General features: G+C 44.0%; 1 protein-coding gene across 4 annotated transcripts in view; it reads left to right on the forward strand.

The window, feature by feature from the left end:
* The window catches only part of tbc1d32 (TBC1 domain family, member 32), a 64,067-nt gene that overhangs the window by 7,174 nt on the left and 36,414 nt on the right, over positions 1 to 20,479 (forward strand). For 3 of the 4 annotated variants that reach the window (XM_042095986.1, XM_042095987.1, XM_042095990.1), the window contains exons 11-21: positions 542 to 601; positions 1,533 to 1,635; positions 5,716 to 5,853; positions 6,555 to 6,644; positions 8,160 to 8,302; positions 10,046 to 10,173; positions 10,555 to 10,756; positions 13,502 to 13,581; positions 14,074 to 14,212; positions 17,090 to 17,177; positions 18,047 to 18,165. In XM_042095986.1, coding sequence (XP_041951920.1) covers positions 542 to 601; positions 1,533 to 1,635; positions 5,716 to 5,853; positions 6,555 to 6,644; positions 8,160 to 8,302; positions 10,046 to 10,173; positions 10,555 to 10,756; positions 13,502 to 13,581; positions 14,074 to 14,212; positions 17,090 to 17,177; positions 18,047 to 18,165 — 1,290 coding nt within the window. The remainder of the gene's footprint in view (positions 1 to 541; positions 602 to 1,532; positions 1,636 to 5,715; positions 5,854 to 6,554; positions 6,645 to 8,159; positions 8,303 to 10,045; positions 10,174 to 10,554; positions 10,757 to 13,501; positions 13,582 to 14,073; positions 14,213 to 17,089; positions 17,178 to 18,046; positions 18,166 to 20,479) is intronic. The other variant, XM_042095989.1, reaches the window with a different exon arrangement.

Below are 20,479 nucleotides of genomic sequence, written 5' to 3' on the forward strand. Positions count from 1 at the left end.
AGAGCATCAGAAAGAGGTTTTGGTCTACAATGAGTGCACTAACTACCTAAAAGGTATGCAGAAAGTTTACCAGCAATCTGGTGTAGTTTGGTGATACACAGTGTATACTGTTGCTCGATTGTTGATAGATGTGGCTTCACATGGTGATATACCATCAAAATGTTGTTCTCCATCCTCAATGGCAATGGTTTCACATGTTTACATAGCTTTTACAGTAAATGAATTTTAGGATGACAGCAAAACTAGTTGCTTATGTAATCATATCTCAAAAAATGACAAATTAGCTTTTAATAGTAAATGAATTCTGTCAAAGTAAATAAATGAACAGCACTATACTCTCATCTCATTTTCTTGCTTCCAGTTCATAAAGCAAATCAAAAGTTTAACAACAGTTCAGCCCAACAACTAAGCACTACGTGCTACAAGGAAGCGAATGTAGAGAAACGTGTTTGTAGATCATGTATTAGTTCAGAGTGAACAAGGTCAAGGGAATTAAGCTGAGAGTCCTCTCTCTCTCTCTCTCTTTCCCCTTATCTTGCAGCATGGCTACTACAGCCGGACTGTGGTTCTGTGTCTCCTGGAGAGGAAGTACAAGTCAGTGGTGAGTAATGACCAGACGAGGCGGGGGTGTCAGGGCAGTGGAAAGGATTTTACAGCACTCATCACAGGTCACTTGCATCAGCACAGTTTGGACGTGCTCATATGACTTGCTTGGCAGCTGTTGACAAGCAAATGTTTTATCGTCACTCGTGGTGTACAGTACACACATAGATTCAGCGCTTAATAATAGTTAATATAAGTTAATTTTTACCATTTATTGAGGTTAATGGAATATTGTGGCCGGTAGCAAGTGACATTACAAAAGAAAATCATTGTGTACACTTAGGCTAATTGATAAGAGACTTTTCAGTTAGCCACAGCGACTTTGAGTCTGTTGTAAGGAATCAGAGAGCAGTTGGAGAGCTACGTTATTGCTGCAGGTTTCGGACACACCCATGACACAGTAGTTGATGATGCTGAAAGAGAGAGAGAGATGTGATTACCTCTGCTTTATTGGGTTCACATTGTTCCTAGCATCTGCCAAGCACCATCAAAACACTTTGTTGGCTAGAATACTGCACATTATTCACCTTTTGCCCTACACTGTAGATACTATAATGCTAACAGCTAGTTTCAGTGTTGTATTGCGACTAGCTTAGGTGCATTATGTCAGTGCCAATATCTCATGGTTATTGAACTTTTTTTGTCCTGTAATCTAGCAGCTACCACCAAATAAGATCAAGAATCAATTTGCTTTTTATTAAATGATCTTTGATTTATTTAAGGGTGATGCAGAAGATGAATTCAAAATTGACAAACAAACATATTATCCTCCACGTCATGCCTGCCACCACAGCACAGCAGTGCCAATACTGTGTGTCGTCATTAAACATTCTGTCTCTTGTGTTGTGCATCCCCCGCCTCACTTGTGTGTGATGGCTGCCTTTTGTACTGCTGAGACTAACTTACTCTCTCTTTCTCTCTCCCCTCAGATTGTGGCCGCCGTGCAGAAGTGCATCCACTACGCCGAGAGCTCGGACCCAGGTGGGGACGAGACCACAGACCTCACCTACGCCATGGAACACCAGCAGATCAGTACGAGCAGCATTCCCCCACTCAGAGCCCAAAAGGGGCTACCGTAGCCAAGACCCCCAACGTCTTAATTAAGGGGTGACCATAGCCGAGACCCCCAAAGTCTTTAGACCCCCCCTCACCCAAAACTCAACAATTAGCATCCTTTTTCTGTTTGTTGTGGGCAGGAAAAGAGTCCGACAGAGAGATTGGGAGTGGACTCAAGCCTGGGTGCCCATGGGCCCTGCACCTGTGGGCAGCCGTGGCCTACTGGTTAGCGCTTCAGACTTGTAAACGGAGGGTTACCGGTTCGAACCCCCGACCAGTAGGCACGGCTGAAGTGCCCTTGAGCAAGGCACCTAACCTCTCACTGCTCCCCGAGCGCCGCTGTTGTTGCAGGCAGCTCACTGCGCCGGGATTAGTGTGTGCTTCTCCTCACTGTGTGTTCACTGTGTGCTGAGTGTTTCACTAATTCAGGATTGGGATAAATGCAGAGACCAAATTTCCCTCACGGGATCAAAAGAGTATATATACTTATACTTATACTTATACCTGTGTGTGGTACAGAGATCTGTGTCCTCATGGGCCCTGCAACTGTGTGTGGTACAGAGAGACCACCCATGCTACCACTGCGTTATGGCTCTTCCAATTCGATCATTTCTGAGAAAAATCACACAAACAAACACCATTTTTTGATTTCAGGGGTCAGATGAGTTTGATGAATCCTGATCTCAACACCACTTGATTATGCACAATTACTATGGAATTATAATAATAATGGAAATAGATACAGTCACGGCCAATTCATCTCATTAATATGTTATACCATAAGATACTGTACAGTATGTGATACAGTGGTGACCTCAGCAGAGTTAACGGCATGCTGTGCAGCCTGTAACCCTGTCTGGGCTTTTGCTGAGTGTATCCACTTGCAGAGCCACGCCGCCCGAGGATGTCCTTTGAATCGCAGCATTTAAGGAGAAAATTGGATATTATTCCCCGAAGCCTGTGCTGCAGTCCGTGATTAATAGCTTTCTCCAAAGCCGCCTACGTCGTCTGGATCCCCAGGGTTCTCGCTTGGGCGCAAGTGTTTTCTCACCTGCTGTGCGGCAACACACACACACACACACACACACACACACACACACACACACACACACACACACACACACAGATAGATAGAAAGAGAGAGAGGTCTGGTCTTCCTTTACTGTATTTCTCTAACCCTTTCACTCATTGAATTTATCCTCTTTCCTTCTGCAGGCTCTTTGAAAGCTGTTTTCACAGTTTCTCTGCCTTTTTCTGTCTGTTTTAAGTGCTCTCACACACACACACACACACACTCACACACACACACACGCTGAATAAGTGGAGCCTAGCTCCTCCACAGCAGCCGTCTCATATATTTATCAGACCCCCCTACTGTCCCTTCTCCATGGCCCCCCGCCAGTCCACTCTCCCCAGAGGAGAGAGAGAGACGAGAGAGACGAGAGGGAGGGAGAGAGGCCTGATTTCATCCTAATTGAATCAGATGCTAGAGTGCGTTTGAGAGCAAAACAAAAGAAAAGGAGCATGCTACTCTTGAATTGAAAAGCAAGATGGGGAGACTGGTGGAACTGAATCAATATTGAGTGTGTGTGTGTGTGTGTGTGTGTGTGTGTGTTTGTCTGAAGCCGAGACTGTCAACTTCCTCAAGGACAAGATTAAATATTATTCAATGAGTCTGTCCCCAGTGCAGATGCTGAACAACCTCTCATTATTTTTGCAGGGTGTAATCAGGCCTGGCTTTTCAGGTTGCATCAATACATTTCCTCACCATACTCCACTGGAAATAATTAATCAGCTGGGTGTAGTCCAGGAAGATCTTATCTTTGCGGTCTGCCCTTACACGGAGCAGAGCAGTCTGTAATCAGAGATATGAAGTCCTCTTTGTTCCTCTTGTTTAACCGAGGTCAGGCTTGGGTGAATCAGACAACTACATTTTTGTGATGCATAGATCCCTCAAATTTGAAGAACTTAAACATTGATCAAAGTGTTGTTGGCTCACTCCATCAATCAGTCAAATTGGAAGCCTCTAAACCTAAAGTAGCAATAGTATGTAAGGGATAACCAAAGATTCTAGAGCCAGTAATCCATCTTGCGCGTAGCGCTCTAGAATCTTTGGGGATAACGGCCGCCAGTGTGCCCCGATATATGGAATTAACGAATGAGGTGGAGCCAAAGTACTCCACGACGTAAAGCCAATCAGAAAATAGTATTTCTTGTCTCCAGGGGATATATATACTGTATATATATATACAGTATCTCACCCCTCACATTTCTGCAACTATTTTATTATATCTTTTCATGGGACAACACTGAAGAAATGACACTTTGATACAATATAAAGTAGTGAGTGTACAGCTTGTATACATTTGCTGTCCCATCAAAATAACTCCACACACAGCCATTAAAGTCTAAACCGCTGGCAACAAAAGTGAGTACACCCCTAAGTGAAAATGTCCAAATTGTGCCCAAAGTGTCAATATTTTGTGTAGCCACCCTTATTTTCCATCACTGCCTTAATTCTCTTGGGCATGAAGTTCACCAGAGCTTCACAGGTTGCCATTGGAATCCTCTTCCACTCCTCCATGACGATATCAAGGAGCTGGTGAATGTTAGAGACCTTCAGCTCCTCCACCTTCCGTTTGAGATGCTCAATAGGGTTTAGGTCTGGAGACATGCTTGGCCAGTCCATCACCTTTATCAGCAGTATAAATATGTAATATTATATGGGCAAATCTATCACCAGTATAGATACGTAATATGTATATGTAGGCATATGTGGGAAAATCAGCAGTATATGCGGTATAACAGATTGGAATGAGTTAACAGTCATATTCAAATTTGCAGTGTTTTCTTTATTTTGAATATGACCATCAACTCATTCCAATGTATCACAAAAGTGAGTACACCACTCACATTTTTGTAAATATTTTATTATTATATCTTTACATGTAAAATGTAAATCAGGTTTCTAGGCCAAGTATACCTGCGTATACAAAGAAATTTGGTCTCTGCATTTATCCCATCCGTGAATTAGTGAACATACAGAGCACACAGTGAACACACAGTGAGGTGAAGCACACACTAACCCGGAGCAGTGAGCTGCCTTGCTGCAGAAGCGCTCGGCGAGCAGTGAGGGGTTAGGTGCCTTGGTCAAAGGCACTTCAGCCGTTCCCACTGGTCGGTGATTGAACCGGTAACCCTTCGGTTCCAAGCCCGAAGCCCTAACTAGTAGGCCACGACTGCCCCCCAAACAGCAGCAGCAGCAGCATCAGCATCATCCTCTAAAGCGGATTAGACATTTTGGGTCGTGCCGAATTCTTGTCTGACATGTCGTGTAGTTTGATCAGACTTACGACCTCTGAGTAGAAGATGTCACAATGAACATTCCTGTTCTAGTCTGTTGTGATTGGATCTCTGACATGTTAGAATGTCTTGCAGTGTGATTGATGTGTCTAGTATGAGTTACCATATCTTTTGCAACTGGAAACAAAAACACAGTGTTTAGCTATCTTAAATGTTATTATAATATATAATAAATATATAATATTACTTCTTGAAGTGATTAGGGGGTTTATCTAGACGTGCCCTGTAATACTCTCCATCCTGGTATCTAAGCAACAGCTCTTCCTACTTAGGACAAAGTTCCTGATCTCCGATGAATGTCCTCCCTGTCACTGTGCTTTAAAGAATTCCTGATAACTCCACTGTTGGCCCGGACTTTAGAGCGATTCCATTTGCCTAGCATAAAAATAGTTTAAGAAGACTGGTCTAATTTTTTTGGACGTACGCGCCACTACCAAGTCTGGTTACCGTAATTGGTGCAGCAGACGCAACACTAATGGAGCACTTCAGTTCCGTGCTTGGTGTAGCCGCCATGTAAGTGATATCAGGCCATTCCTATCAACTGCCTAATCAATATCTCCCAGCAATTAGAGGCTGACCTCTAAAGGCCAACTTCACTCACTTGAACAAAACTAATGTGGTATCCAGTTATTGATCGTCCTATTATGCTTTAGACATCTGCTGTAGCTAATGTGTGGTGTTGTGTCTGCCTAGGCTGTGTGCAGAGGATGCTCTACACAGGGAAAGAGCTGGAGTATGTCTACTTTGTGCATTCGCTGTGCATGCTCGGTCGCCTCCTCATGTACACCAACGGCAGGAAGCTCTTCCCCATCCGAGTCAAGAACCGGAAAGGTAAGGGGCGAGAATGAGGCCATAGAGGCCCCTACACAGTACAAGTTGATTGAATCGGTTCCAGTGAATGATGTGTTTATGTATGAAAGACTTGCACAGGTAGCAGTTTTTTTTTTTTTTGGGAAGGGGGAAGTGGGGGGGGGGCTTTTATGCCTTTAATATAACAGGACAGTGGAGAGAATGACAGGAAGTGAGTGGGAGAGAGGGCCGGATCTGGAAATGACCCAGGCCGGACTCGAACCCTGGTCCTCATGCCCATGTGTCACACACTTCTCTTTGGCGGTCAGTTGGGTTACTCAGAACTCTCCAGTTACAGTTCCAATGAGGATGTTAATTTTAAGAACATACGGTAATCATAAGAACCATCTGACCGAGAGCGATTATAGTAAAAGCTGCCAAATTTAGATTGACCATTAGTTGGGTCTGACTTTATAGTGATATTGAGGGTGTTAAGGAAGTATTGTTCATGAAGCTGTGGTTTCCCCATTGGTTATTTATTCTCTTCCTCCATTCCAGCATAAGGTTGATTGATAGCATTAAAAAAAAAAAAAAAGTTTAAAAGGTTAAATCATGTTGGTAAGGACAGGAAACATGTAAATAGTATGGGATCTTGATGATGTGACATCTGAACGACTGTGTGATCTATGTGTGTGTGGAGCACAGGCCATTAACTGCAGCATCACATGGTCTTTGTGTCTCAGATCCTGTCATGCTGACCGACTTGGTGGTGACGCTCATCCAAATCATGTACCAGCACCCAAAACCCACCTTTGATGATGCCACTCATACAGGTGTGTCTTGTGTGTGTCAGCCCCTACCACACACACACACATGCGCACACACACACACAGGGTCATACACAGGCACACCCCAACCTTGGCTCACGTAAAAAGACCTTCCCTTTAAATAGTGCCCATTAAAAAGATTAATAGCTGTGGCGAAAAGGGCAATGAGGGTTAAAGGCTAATCATTTGTCAGCTTTTATTGCGGTTCCTTGTCTGCAAGTGTCATTTACTCCCCCTCTGGGCCTGGCCTGTCTTATCCAGTACAGTCATTGATATCCACCAGCCCAGAATTCTTAAGGACATCAGCACATCTAATAAGGCAGTCTGTGTAAATGATATGCTGGAAACAGTGAATTTCCAGTGTAAGAACTGTCATATCACCACAGTTTTAAGAATCATGGACATACATTCTTACACGGAAACGATCAGTAGAATGCCCTAAGGCAGTGGTCCCCAAACTTTTTCTTCCGAGGGCCAGCTCACTATGCCTGGCTCTAAGAGAGGGCCAGAGACTCGGAGTATATTAGTAACCATAAATAGTTTAGTGCTGTGAACAGCAGTCTACCTTAGTTGAATATTCCATTACATTTAATCATAGGCTACTACGGCTACTAATAAAAAAAATAGAATTCCCAAAAGTATTAGCAGGGAGTCCCAAAAGTATATTTTATTCAAAATGTGTGAACTCTGAACTCTGTGTCTTTGCATACACAGCTCAAGTTGTGAACAAGCAATATCCTACAAATATTTTGAAGTTCTCAAACTATGAGAGTTTTATGAAGTGCTGACAAAAACATCTAAAAAGACCACTTTCACTCACCTGATGAGAACTTTGTGAATTTGTATGAACATTTGAACGAGTGAATAAAAAATAGAAATCATCCCAAAAAGTCCCAAAAATATGACTTGAATAGAAGTTAGTTAGTTATTAACAATTAATTGATAAACTTTTAGAATACTTTGAGCACTGATGCAGTCAGCATAGGCCTCTTACATTGTTTGCAGGTAGGCCTACATTTCATTCCGTTTTCGATGGCAAACGCGAAACAGCGCCAAAACAACCACCAGTGGACAAAAAGAGAATTACATGTGTACTGTTAAGACTCGCTATAGAGAATGAATGGGGGAAATTACAGAGGTTATAGTTTGACGATGTCGTACTCCCATGCGGGCCAGATGCTATATACCATGGACATGTTTTGGGGGCCACCCAAAATGAGTTGGCGGGCCATAACCGGCCCGTGGGCCGTAGTTTGGGGACCACTGCCCTAAGGACACAGAAAGCAAGGGTGTGAGACTGACCAATGGTATATTTATGGGGGATATTATCAGCTTGAGGGGCCCTCAGCTCTAAACTGTCACATTACAACAACATACAACCAGAAAGTCTCACCTGTCTCCGTTTCATTGGCACATCTCTCCCTGTCTGTGTGTGTGTGTGTGTGTGTGTGTGTGTGTGCGTGCGTGCGTGTGTGTGTGTGTGCGCGTGCGCATGTACGCACGTGTGTGCGTGTGTTTCAGACTCCCTGTCACCTACGGCTCTGGTGACGGAGGTGCTGCACACGCTGTGTGAGCGCGTGGACTGTGCGGTGGACTGCCTTTACCAGCCCGTCGTGCTGGAGCTACTCCTGGCCCCCGTCATCACACTGCTGAAGGGGAGACCGGTAGGACACACACACACACACACACACACATTGCATCGTATACTGTATTAACGTTAACATAACGTAAGTATGGATTGAGCCTGGATTGGATCGCTAAGGAACTCTGGTAACTAACAACCTACCATGAGAGGCCTAATGAGCGGTGGACCTTACCCTACATCACATCCGTATGACACGCTCATGACTCATGAGTCGAACGAGAGGACACTGGCCACTCCCTTCCCAGTCAATTCGGTATAATTTGGAATGTTGTCAAGTTATGGATATATTCTGTTGCTAATACAGTTTCAGGAGGCGTAAAACAATAAAGCATATGCAGGGCACGAACGCATTTTACAACGGGCGTTTACAGTTTTTGTGCAACCTGTGTGTAGTCAGTAGCTGAGGTCAGGGTGGAGTCCATGTTGGTCATTTTTCATATTGAACTGATGGAGTGAACACTGACATGTTGTCATATTTGTTTTGATGTTTATTCACACCTGATTGTCTTGCACTGATAAATATTTTTTTCTGACTGTCACTCAATGAGTCATAGCAGCAGACTTCTCCAAACGTCTCTTGTTCCCAAACAAAAAACAGAGAACACAGAAATGTACTGAAATGAAGCAATTTCATGGCAGCATAAAATGAACTAGATGTACCGCATAGCGGTACAAAATATGACTGCCGCTCAGTCCTGTACATCCTTTCCGCGGAAATACTAATCACACTAATCAATGTGTCTCCATCTTTTACTCCATCCCCCACTCTTGAAACTTTTGTGTATGCTTGTTTGGCATGCCTGTGTGTGTGTGTGTGTGTGCGGCTGCACAGAAAGTAGCCTACTGGCGCTGAAAAGGTGAATAGATTGTAGAATAGCCAAAGAAGTTGTAGCATTGTTATAAAACCTTTAAAATCTCTAAACAATCACAAGTAGGGCAGTTCATCACAGTTCATCCATTGCAAATGGATTGATGAAAGGTCACTTACACCTGTAGGCTACATTGTATTTGGGAAAAAACCAAAAAACTTTGACAATCATTATATGACCGCTTCGCTAGCGGCGGTCATAATAAGTGTATCAATACATGTCAGTAGGATTGATTGATTGATTGATTGATTGATTGATTGGTTACCATAGTCACTCTCAGAGGTGTGGTCGAGTCACACCCCTCTTGTTCTGTCATAAACACAAACAAATACCAAAACATGCAAAAATAGTCCCACAGCAATCCATGCACACTTATTTCACCCCTCTCAACATATCCCCTCACAACTTTTCAATGTATATCACATATCAGGTGGTACAGGAGAGAAATGTACATCACATATCAGGTGGTATAGGTGCATCTAAAAAAAGTGCAATATCATGGAAAAGTAATTCATTTATTTTTCCCTTATTTATTTCAAATAGTGAAACTTTCATTATAATCTAGCTTCATTACACATAAAGTGATATATTTTTAAGTATAAGTTTTAACATACCGGTATAAGTTTTTTTTTTTTAATCATGATTATTCTAATCTTGATTATGATTTACAGTTCATGAAAATCAAAAATCCAGTATTGCAATAAAGAATTTATAATACAGAAATGTTGACCTGACAGGAGATCTAATCAGCTAATTCAAAACACCGGCAATAGTATCCTGAGCCTGGCAATAGTATCCTGACTTTTACACTATATTCTAATTTTCTGAGATGCACCTGTGCTTATCACCTGTGGCCCTGTCCCATGACCTTTAACCTCTGACCTTGCCCGCAGGTCAAGCTGAAGTCACCGGAGAGCACGCTGATCCACGTGGCCGACACGCTGGCGCGCGTGGCCACCACAGAGAGGGGGCTGTCCCTCTTCCTCTACGACAGGAACCTGCTCTCGGCTGACGGGGACAGGTAAGTGCAGCTCGCTCAGCGTCGGGAGTGTTATGGGTCTGCATTAGCTCCTGTGTGTGCCCGATATATGATGGTGGTGATGATGATGATGATGATAATTAGACTAACTGTGATTGAGTTGATTGGTGATTGGAATAAGTGATGTGTAAACAGGAGCTGTAATTTCAACAGATGACGTTTCGGAAACATGTTAGACCCTACCTCACGTCAGTATGTATTTTGCTGTATAACTGTAACTGTATATGGTCCTTTCCATTAATTGTTGCGGCTCATGCTCTGGGAACGGAATGCTTCAGCTACGTGCCGTGTGTAGGCTGCCTGTAACTCTGAGCTGTTCTCACTCCCTCCCTCCCTCCCTCTCTCCCTCCCTTCCTCCCCCAGCATCTCTGCGGCCCATGTGGTAGTGCAGTTCACACAGCGTCTGCTGGCCAGGGACCTGCCTGTGCTGGCCGGGCTTGAGCCCCACATGGCTGTTTGCGGGGCCTTCATCTTCGTGTGCCGCCAGATGTACAACACCTGCGAGGGCCTGCAGGCGCTGAGGCCCTACGGCCTGCACCTGAGCATCGCCGCCGCCTGGAGGAAGGTGACCGCTCCACCGGCTCCTTTTCTCTCTCAGCTGTGTTGAATCATATTCCTTTTAGTGTATGGCAGAGGAGGTTCGTTTAAGATTGCGTTTTGTCAGGTCAAAAGGCACGTATAAAAAGTAACAATGAAAAAACCTATATAAATATATAAAACGTTTTAAATAAATAAAACAAAAAGTATTACGTTTTTTCATTGTTTCTTTTTATTAACCTGACTCCGCCAGATGGATGCTTTGCATTTGGTCTGCATGTCCATCTGGGAACTTTCCGTTGGAGAACTTTTGGGAAGGGGGGAAAATACTGGTTAGCTGATTGGATAAACCATCTGTCTATCACCACCTATGTTGGTAATTAAACCAAATCAACCAATCAGATGAACGAAGTGTTGTTAATGCCTTCGTTTAACATACAATTAAGTTAGGTAACGTAACTAACGTTAACGTTTTTAAACTTACCATTTGTATGTGACATGAACCTCATCAACGACAATCCCCATCAAGTTTTCACGGTACACTTCTGAAGAGAGCATATTCCTCCATTTCTCGTTAAGTAACCAAGATTCAGGGCTACCGAAAACCGATTGGAATCGGCTGTGGAGGATGTCTGGGTCGTTCATTCCTCCCAGCTGCATGGCTGAGACTCATAGCTTCACAGCTTCCCCAGGAAAACTTTCTAATTTGGATAAAACTTGCGCGATAGCTACGCTCATCTCATCTGTGGATGCCGCCATGTTGTTCGTTGCATCACACCTAAACCCGCCTCAAAACCAACGCTGATTGGCCGTTCGTTTGGCGAACTGCTCCAAATTTTCTCTATCGGAAAGATGCCAGACTGATCTGGGAGTGGAAAACTGAAGCTCGCGAGTATGAGTTTTTTTGTGGTATGATAATTGTCTCTGAAAATGTCACAGTTTCATAGTATGTGTCTATAGTGTGTGTTAGTAAGTCAGAGCTTGCCAACTTTTCTGTTGCATTTTTCCAGTACCAGTAGTAAGATAATGCACACGGTATGATAACCATGGACCTTTATACCATGATATACCACAATACCGGTATGTCGCTGGACCCCTAAAAAGAATCAAGGAAAGATATTTCCAATGGTTCTTACCGCCCATTCATTTAGTTCTGATTTGAATTTTTTAGTTAAGAAGAGTCTAATTTTCTTTTGAACCATAGACCACTCTGTCCACTGTCCATTGACAAAGGGCCGCTGACAGACACAGATGTTTTGTTTGACAGCTGGGACACACATTCATTCTGTTTTTCCATGATACCCTGTAACATTTTGTGCTCACGTGGAGACATCCTCTTTTGGTGGCCATATGCAAATTGACTGGTTGTGAAATATTTTTATCATAAAGAGGAACTTCCCAATGCAGTGTGACATTCCCTTGGTAATAAAATACCAGTCAAAATACACTATAGGCATTCCTTCTAATTGTTATCTTGAAAATGGCTCAATAAAAGATGATTCCACAGAGTTACTTTGGAAGGGAATGTGCTCACAAGAATGTTATCTTTTTTTTACAAGCTCATTTCACTCGACAGTGGTGTCAGCCATTAACAGAATGCATCTAGGAAAGCAAACTCAGCATTTCAATCCCATCCTTGGTTACATAAGGAAGTTCATTAACAGAGACTTGGGTTGTCTCACGCCCAAGGGTAGGGCTGTGGATAAGATGTTTTATCATCAGCTATTACATAATTGCATAATTCAGACACTCTTAAAGCACATATCTGTGGGAAGATACTGTGAGACTCTGTCTTGGCTTGAGGTTTGGAGATTAGGGTCCCCACTCCCCCAGTGACTGTACATGTCTCACCTCTGACCCCTGAGTCTGTAGGCACCTCAAATGATTGACAGTGTAAAACATTAAGCTGAGTAGGGAATGTGTTTGTGTGTGTTTGTCAGGAATACTTTGACAATGAGTCGTAGGGGAGAGGTCGGTGCTGGAGGAAGTGAATCAGGGTGAAACGGCACTTTTTTTGTCTGCTGTCATGGCGACATCTGTGGTTCTAGAGTGTTGTATCGAGTGTTGTCATGAGTTGTCCTAGTCTAAAATAGCACACGACAGCGGACGTTAGGGGACTTAGGGGGATATCTTGTCACCGGTTCTTCTTCTTAGCTCTCTTAAGCCATCTGCTGACGACTAATGGTCATTATTAGTAGCCAGAAAGAATCAGAATCGGTCACACCATTGGCCTTGCACTGGGTCAGAAACATTCATTGGTAAACTCGCACTGGTCCTCACACACAAAGGCTTCTCACTGGTCCTCACACACAAAGGCTTCTCACTGGTCCTCACACACAAAGTCTTCTCACTGGTCCTCTGAAGCCTTCTCAGCTCATTGATCAGATCTCACAGTCCTCTGAGAACAGTGAGTCCCTCACCCTCCAAGACACAAAGCAAAACAAACAAAGAAACAAAAACAACATTTTAAAGTCTAATCTGTGATCTCAAGGTTTTATCTGAGCCGACAGCAATTTTAAAGTCTAATCTGTGATCTCAAGGTTTTATCTGAGCCAACAGCAGTGGCCGTTGGGAATAGATGGGAGGACGCTTGACTTCAACACAGAAAGTTTCAGCATTTTTGGTGTGTCTTTCTGTGTGTGTGTGTGTGTGTGTGTGTGTGTGTGCGTGTGTGTGTGTGTGTGTGTGTGTGTGTGTGTGTGTCTGTGTGTGTCTGTGTGTGTGTGTGTGTCTGTGTGTATGTGTGTGTGTGTGTGTGTGTGTGTGTGTGTAGACGAGCGCACAGTCAGAGCGAGTCCCCACTCCTGTGCCTGGATCCCCCAGCACAGCCTCCACTCAGGAGACCCTAAACACGTGAGTCATCCCTGTCTCTCCTCTGGTTCCTTCTCTTCCTCTCCTCCCCCTTTCCTCTCTCTCTCTCCATCTTTCTCTCTCTGTCTCTCACATACTCTATTCCCCCAGCTCCTTCTCTTTCTCTCTCTCCCTCTTTCTCTCACTTTTCCACCTCTCCCCACCAAACCCACCTCATCCCTTGTTCTTCTCCATCACTGTGAAGATCTTGCTTCTCTCTTCTCGCTGTCTTATCTTCTCTGCAAGTTTGAGCAAGATTGTTGTCACAGGAAGCATGTCAGGTTGCACATGACCTCTGTCCTATTAGTGCATGTACAACTGTTGTTTCGAATGGGAAGGAAACAACTATCACATGTACTGGAGTGTGGCTAATGCTGAGAATGCTGTTGATATGATGGAGGATGGATAGATTGATTTGTTGTTGTTGATGTTTATATTGTTGTTGATGTTGATGTTTATGTTGTTGTTGTTGTTGTTGTTGTTGTTTGTCTGCAGGCTGGCGTGGGAGGAGACACTGCTGGACAACTTGCTGAACTTTGCGGCCACCCCGCAGGGTCTGCTGCTGCTCCAGCAGACGGGGGCCATCAACGAGTGCGTCACCTACATGTTCTCACGCTTCACCAAGAAGCTTCAGGTGCGCCCCCCAACACCCTTACACCTGCCACCCCCTCCCCCTCCCCCAACCTACCGCAGACCCTCAGCTGCACTCGATCGAAGCACTGCTCCCCCTGGACAGTCCCTCCAGGATTTTGTGATGTTGCGATCATAACAATTAACACAAATTCGAACCAATCCCCGGGAGGGAGTTGTGGCCGACCTTGCAATTTTGTCCAAAAACCACCGGTTTTCCAGCAAACTTGACCAATCATTGTAGTTTCCCTGTGATATTTCACCTACCACAACAGTCCCTCACAAACAATATTGAGCCAGATGCTGCACTCACTTCTGCAGACACCAGAGACCGCCCTGTAACTTGTTCGCTCCAGTTCGCTGCAGTTTTGCTGTCAAAAAATAGAGGGCTAACGTTAAGTTGATCTGCTTACTTGCATCTCTCAACCTGGTGTTGCTAACCTATCTAGGCTATGAAAATAAGTTAATTTAGGCCTACTTTGGGTTTACTGACATTTGAGTAGGCTATGCAATCCATTGCCAAACGTTTACATCTGGAGATGTCCTTGTTAGTCCTTGGCAGTTTTTGTAGTGCTTGCCAAAATCATAGAAATTAATATCATTGCAAGACACGTATCTCTTCTATTACTTAAGCATAACATTTATTTTAACTAATGACAGAAATACCGAATTGCATCCACATATTCTAATGCACTAAGCACAAAGTTATTTCCAAAGATATTTCGTAGCCAAAAACAAAATATGAATTCCAAAATATATAAAGGTATTGGAACATATGACATGATGCCATCTCTCTGGCATCACAAGAATTATTATTTTATTTTTTATTCTTTAAAAAATTTGTTGGACAGTTCTACAAAAGGTTGCTGCTTTGTGAATTACACAAGCATTTTTTCATTTAACTACAAATAAAGCATACTTTGATTTTTTGGTAATTGTTTTCCTTACCTCTTATTATTTTTTAATAAGAAAACCCAGATGAAAAGTGTGATTTTGGTCTTCATATCCTTAGTTGCCATCAATTAAAAAAGGAATGCATCTATTTTTTGCAATTTTCACTTCCTCCTGCTTTCACTTCCATCGCAATTTTTTAGAAATGTTGCCGCAACAATCTCAAAAAAGGCCTGCGAAATCCTGGGTCAGATAACTTCCCCCAAACCCAGCTGACCTGACCAAGGAGGGGGAATAGAAAGTGTCCATTCATTCATTTTGTGTTGGATGAGGTATATCGGTCCCATCATTCTGACAGACCAGAGTTCCCCAGTCCATCCCCTCAGTGAACATGTCATTACTCTAACATCTAGAGTCAGACCCCCCCCCACACACACACCCCCCACCCCACTGTTGCCTGGAAAGCACCTCTCTGATGCACAGCATGTTTCATCTGTGTTTGTAGGAAGCGGCCCTCTCGCTGTCTCCTCCACGATAAGTGAGCTCTCCCGATGACAGGAGCGGTGTCATGCTCGCCACTCTCTCCTCCCACGCGGCTAATCACTGCTTTTAATCTCTGACAGCGACCGGGCCCTCAGCCACAGCAGCGCCTCTCCCTGGGGGGAGGTGTGTGTGTGTGTGTGTGTGTGTGTGTGTGTGTGTGTACGTGTGTGTGTGCGTGCGTGCGTGTGCGTGCGTGTGCGCGTGCGTGTGCGTGCGTGTGCGTGCGTGCATGTGTGCGTGCGTATGTGCGTGTGCGTGTGCGTGTGTGTGTGTGCGTGTGTGTGTGTGTGTGCTCATCATGAACCTAATTCACCTTCTCCTCTTTTGTTCTCCTCATTGTTCCTGAAACCCTAATGGAGTTATTGTGTTCCCATCAGCTGCCCCCCCAGCAGCATGTTCACACGGGGAGGAAGGGGTTTTGGTTTTGTAGCTACATTGTTCCACGGGCCTTTGTCCACAGGCCTTGCTGACAGTTCTGCTTTCACTATGAACAAACTACACACACGCACATACACACATACACACACACACACGTACACACACACGTACAAACACACACACACACACAAGCACACACACATGCACACACACATACAGACTTTAAGGGTTGAGGACACCGGTGCCGACATGAAATTTGACTACTTGGATGACATTATTCTCAATACAATCCTACACATCAGTGGAGGTGGCGGCAGAGTTCGACGCTGGTGTGCGGGGTCGTATTGGGAATTATAAAACGGATAGTTTCGGTCCTTGATTATGATTGGTTGAATCACGTTCGATGCTGCTGTATATTTTCCCGATATAGCATGGCTGAGACCACATTTCGTTCTATATTAATGTGCTTAGAATGCACAACAGTTAAAATTCAAAGTTGCTGGAATAGCTTTTAACTTTCATGATTATTTTTGTATTTTGTATCAATTTTTAATGTCCTATATGTGTTAGCTGTTTTATAAAAGCAATAAGCCCCGAGAGGCCGTTCTATATTGTGAATATAGCACAGCTGAGGGTTGTTTAACGGCACTCAGCTTCGCTTGGCTCGCTTTGTGCCTAACAACACCTCTCAGCTGTGCTATATTGCTATATTGCTTAATAACAGGGTCATGTGGGTGCCGGTGTCCACAGTGTTTTACTTTTACATTTACTGTGTGCAACAGACGAGAAGTTCTTGCTCATTTCTCTCTCCCTCCCTCTCTCTTTTGAAATCCTTGAATTTGACACTCAGTGTGGACCTTTTTCACATTAGCCATTTTGACATGAAGTATATGGTAGGCCCAGGTGTTACTAATGACATTAATTAAGCTACACATAAACTGAACAGAGACTTCATTAAAGGTAATTAGTAACACCTGAGTGCTTGCCCTGCTATTTCATGTGAAAACAGCTGCTTCTGAAAAAGGTCTATTGACATCCCGGTTGTTTTTTATGATCTTGCTGCCTGTAGGTGAGCCGCTGTGAGAAGTTTGGTTATGGCGTCATGGTGACCCAAGTGGCCGCCACTGCCCCAGGTGTGGTCGCTCTCCATAGCTCTGGTAAGAGAGTTATTCAGAAGCATCAAGTAAAACAACACAACTCTCAATAGCATGCAGAAGCAGTACCCATACTGTAGATACACCCATGCATACAGTCAAGTGTCATATATCATGTTTATTTTTATACACACAAACACGGACACAGTGGGTTAGAGTGATTTACTGATGTTGTTGACCCTTAGAACGTCGGATCAACTTTTCACTGACTGAAGAGTCATCATGAGGAAACTTCAGGGAGTGAATTACTGTACCTCACACACACACACACACACACACACACACACACATCTCACACACACACACACACACACACATAGTGGACAGGCCAACGAGGGAGTTGATGATGGTATTGCAGACAAGTGATTGAATGTGTTGCTCATGGTGCCCAAGCACCTGCTCTGCAGCCTGTCTTGATTTGTTAAATGACTGTACTTTCCCAAATGAATTTCATCTGCACGTGATGGAGTGGCCTAACTTCAGATGTATTGTAGTGACACAATGTAGAAGCCAGCCAAGTCTGGCTTGATGAAGTGAATTGAGTATGTCGTCCATTTGCCAGCCCTTTTTCTCAGTATCTCTCTCTCCCTCTTCCCCCCCTCTCTCTCTTTCTCCCTCCCTCCTTGTCTCTCTCTCTTTCTCCCTCTCTCTCTCTTTCCGTTTCTCTGTCTCTCTCCATGGTCTCCATGTTTCATGCCTGCTCACAGCAGAAGTGGTACACAAAATATTGGATAGATATGAATTTTATGCCCTAAGTTCAAAGCCTGTGCGATGTATGAACCGCAGAGTAATCTATCTATCTATTACAACAACAGTGATAGTTTGTTAGTTAGTTTGCTTGCTTGTTTATGTTTTGTGTTGTGTGTCCATAGGCTTTGTCCAGGCCATCGTGGTGGAGCTGTGGTCAACGTTAGAGTGTGGCCGAGAGGATGTCCGTATGGTACAGCCCAAGTCCACGCCCATGGACCCCATTGACAGATGCTGCCTGAAGGTACACCCACAGGACATGCAGATACCTACAGCACATGCAGGGGGCCAAAATTATCTTTAGAGCACATCTGTCAGTCACGCATTGGGCCCTATCCATGAATCTCCCCTCAGGAGACCATATCAAGGAAAATATGAACACTTTTTTATGAGGAAAAAAACCCATTAAAGGAGAATTCCGGTGTGATATTGACCTAAAGTGTATTGAAACATGATACCGAGTGTGAACGTATGTCTCATAGCCCATCTCGACTTGTCCCCTGCACTCCAAAATCTGGCGCTAGTTAGCCGATGCTACCAACAACTTTTTCAGTAGTGGTGCTTCGGCATCGGGCTAGCCATGCGAATAAATCACTGTTTTACACCCATTTATGAGGCTCAATGTATCTCCACACTTCATTGGTAGACTTCCTAGGGCCCTGACATTTAAAACGAGACATTGAGAACTTTGAAAAAGCACTGGTAGTTTACTTACAAGACGATTTATACAGACAGTATCTTCACGAAGTTTAACGTTTGCAGCCATCTTGAATTTAGTCACGATAAGTCGAGCAACGAGTAAGAATGAACAGGTATGATAAGGGATCAGATTCCAAAAATAATTCAGTGGAAATGCATGGATTTCAGTTTCTTCCAATAGCAGCAACTGGAATCCATGCATTTCCACTGAATTATTTTTGGAATCTGATCCCTTATCATACCTGTTCATTCTTACTCGTTGCTCGACTTATCGTGACTAAATTCAAGATGGCTGCAAACGTTAAACTTCGTGAAGATACTGTCTGTATAAATCGTCTTGTAAGTAAACTACCAGTGCTTTTTCAAAGTTCTCAATGTCTCGTTTTAAATGTCAGGGCCCTAGGAAGTCTACCAATGAAGTGTGGAGATACATTGAGCCTCGTAAATGGGTGTAAAACAGTGATTTATTTGCATGGCTAGCCCGATGCCGAAGCACCACTATTGAAAAAGATGTTGGTAGCATCGGCTAACTAGCGCCAGATTTTGGAGTGCAGGGGACAAGCCGAGATGGGCTATGAGACATACGTTCACACTCGGTATCATGTTTCGATACACTTTAGGTCAATATCACACCGGAATTCTCCTTTAACATTTACTTGTTATTTACATTTACATTTTATATCTAAAGCAATGTACAGTCCAGCCCAGACATCATGTGACACATATGTATGTATGTATGTATGTATGTATGTATGTATGTATGTATGCATGTATGTATGTATGTATATCTATAACTTACATTGCGGTTGTGATGAAGTAGAATGTGTGTGGACAGCAGTATCGTGCTGCTGCGTCTCTTCCCTGCATGGCTGAGTTGCTGAGTTGCTGCGCAGTGTGCCTGGTGGGGCTTGAGTGTCAGGTGTGAGCTGTGTCAGAGCTAACCTGTCGAGCCGCCACATGCTGAGCTCCATCAGACGCCTGTCTGGAGGAAGCGCCCTGATTGACGCCTCCCCAATGTCAAGTCTCTAAGGGTGTCTCTGTGTGTGTGTGTGTGTGTGTGTTTTATAGAAACAGACTACAGATGAGCCAAAAATGGAGCTCCATAGTGTTTTATGTTGCTCTAGTGTTGAGAGCACAGAGACAGAAATATTGGCTGATTTACTGAGAAGTTCAGAGTTGTTGAGGGCTTTTTTCCCCCCTTCCTGTTCCACCTCATGCAGGAACATTTGGGCACACTTCTGTAGAGCCTTTCGGTTTCAGCATGTTCCTGTTGTTCACACGCGCATAACTTTAGTTCGCTTCAAACATGCTTTCTGTCACTGTCAAACACTGATGGTTTGTCAGAGTTAGACATGATCTGTGCATAGCTTGACTCCAAGTTTGGCTCTTCGCTCTGCTGCATATTCTCTGGCACAGTATCAGATATCCATTTTCTTCGGAGGAATGCATTATTTATCTCCAGAACAGCGCCCTTAGACTCGGAGCCGTGCACTTATTTTTCTGTTCAAGTAAATCCAAAAACAAGAAGCTTGATCCTTCTCTTTCCGTTTCTCGTCTTTTTTTGTTTTGTTTCCCTTTTTAAAAGAAGCTCAGCATAGATATCTTTATATCACTGCCAAGAAGACGCTTCACACCAATCATTCCAAGTACCACAGAGATGTTGCACTGTGCTTTATTGCCTTCTGGAAGGGCAAGGGGGACACGGGGACCGTCTGAGCTGGATGTATCCCCGCTGGGGTCATGGGGTCATGGGGTCATGGGCTTGTGGAGGGCTGAATGTATCCCCGGGGCTGTTGTGACTCGTGGGGTACTGAAGACGGGGCACCTGTGCTGGATGTATCCCTGGGGGGGGTTGGGTA

The sequence above is a fragment of the Alosa sapidissima genome, chromosome 6, assembly GCF_018492685.1.
Source record: "Alosa sapidissima isolate fAloSap1 chromosome 6, fAloSap1.pri, whole genome shotgun sequence".
Lineage (NCBI taxonomy): Eukaryota > Metazoa > Chordata > Actinopteri > Clupeiformes > Clupeidae > Alosa > Alosa sapidissima.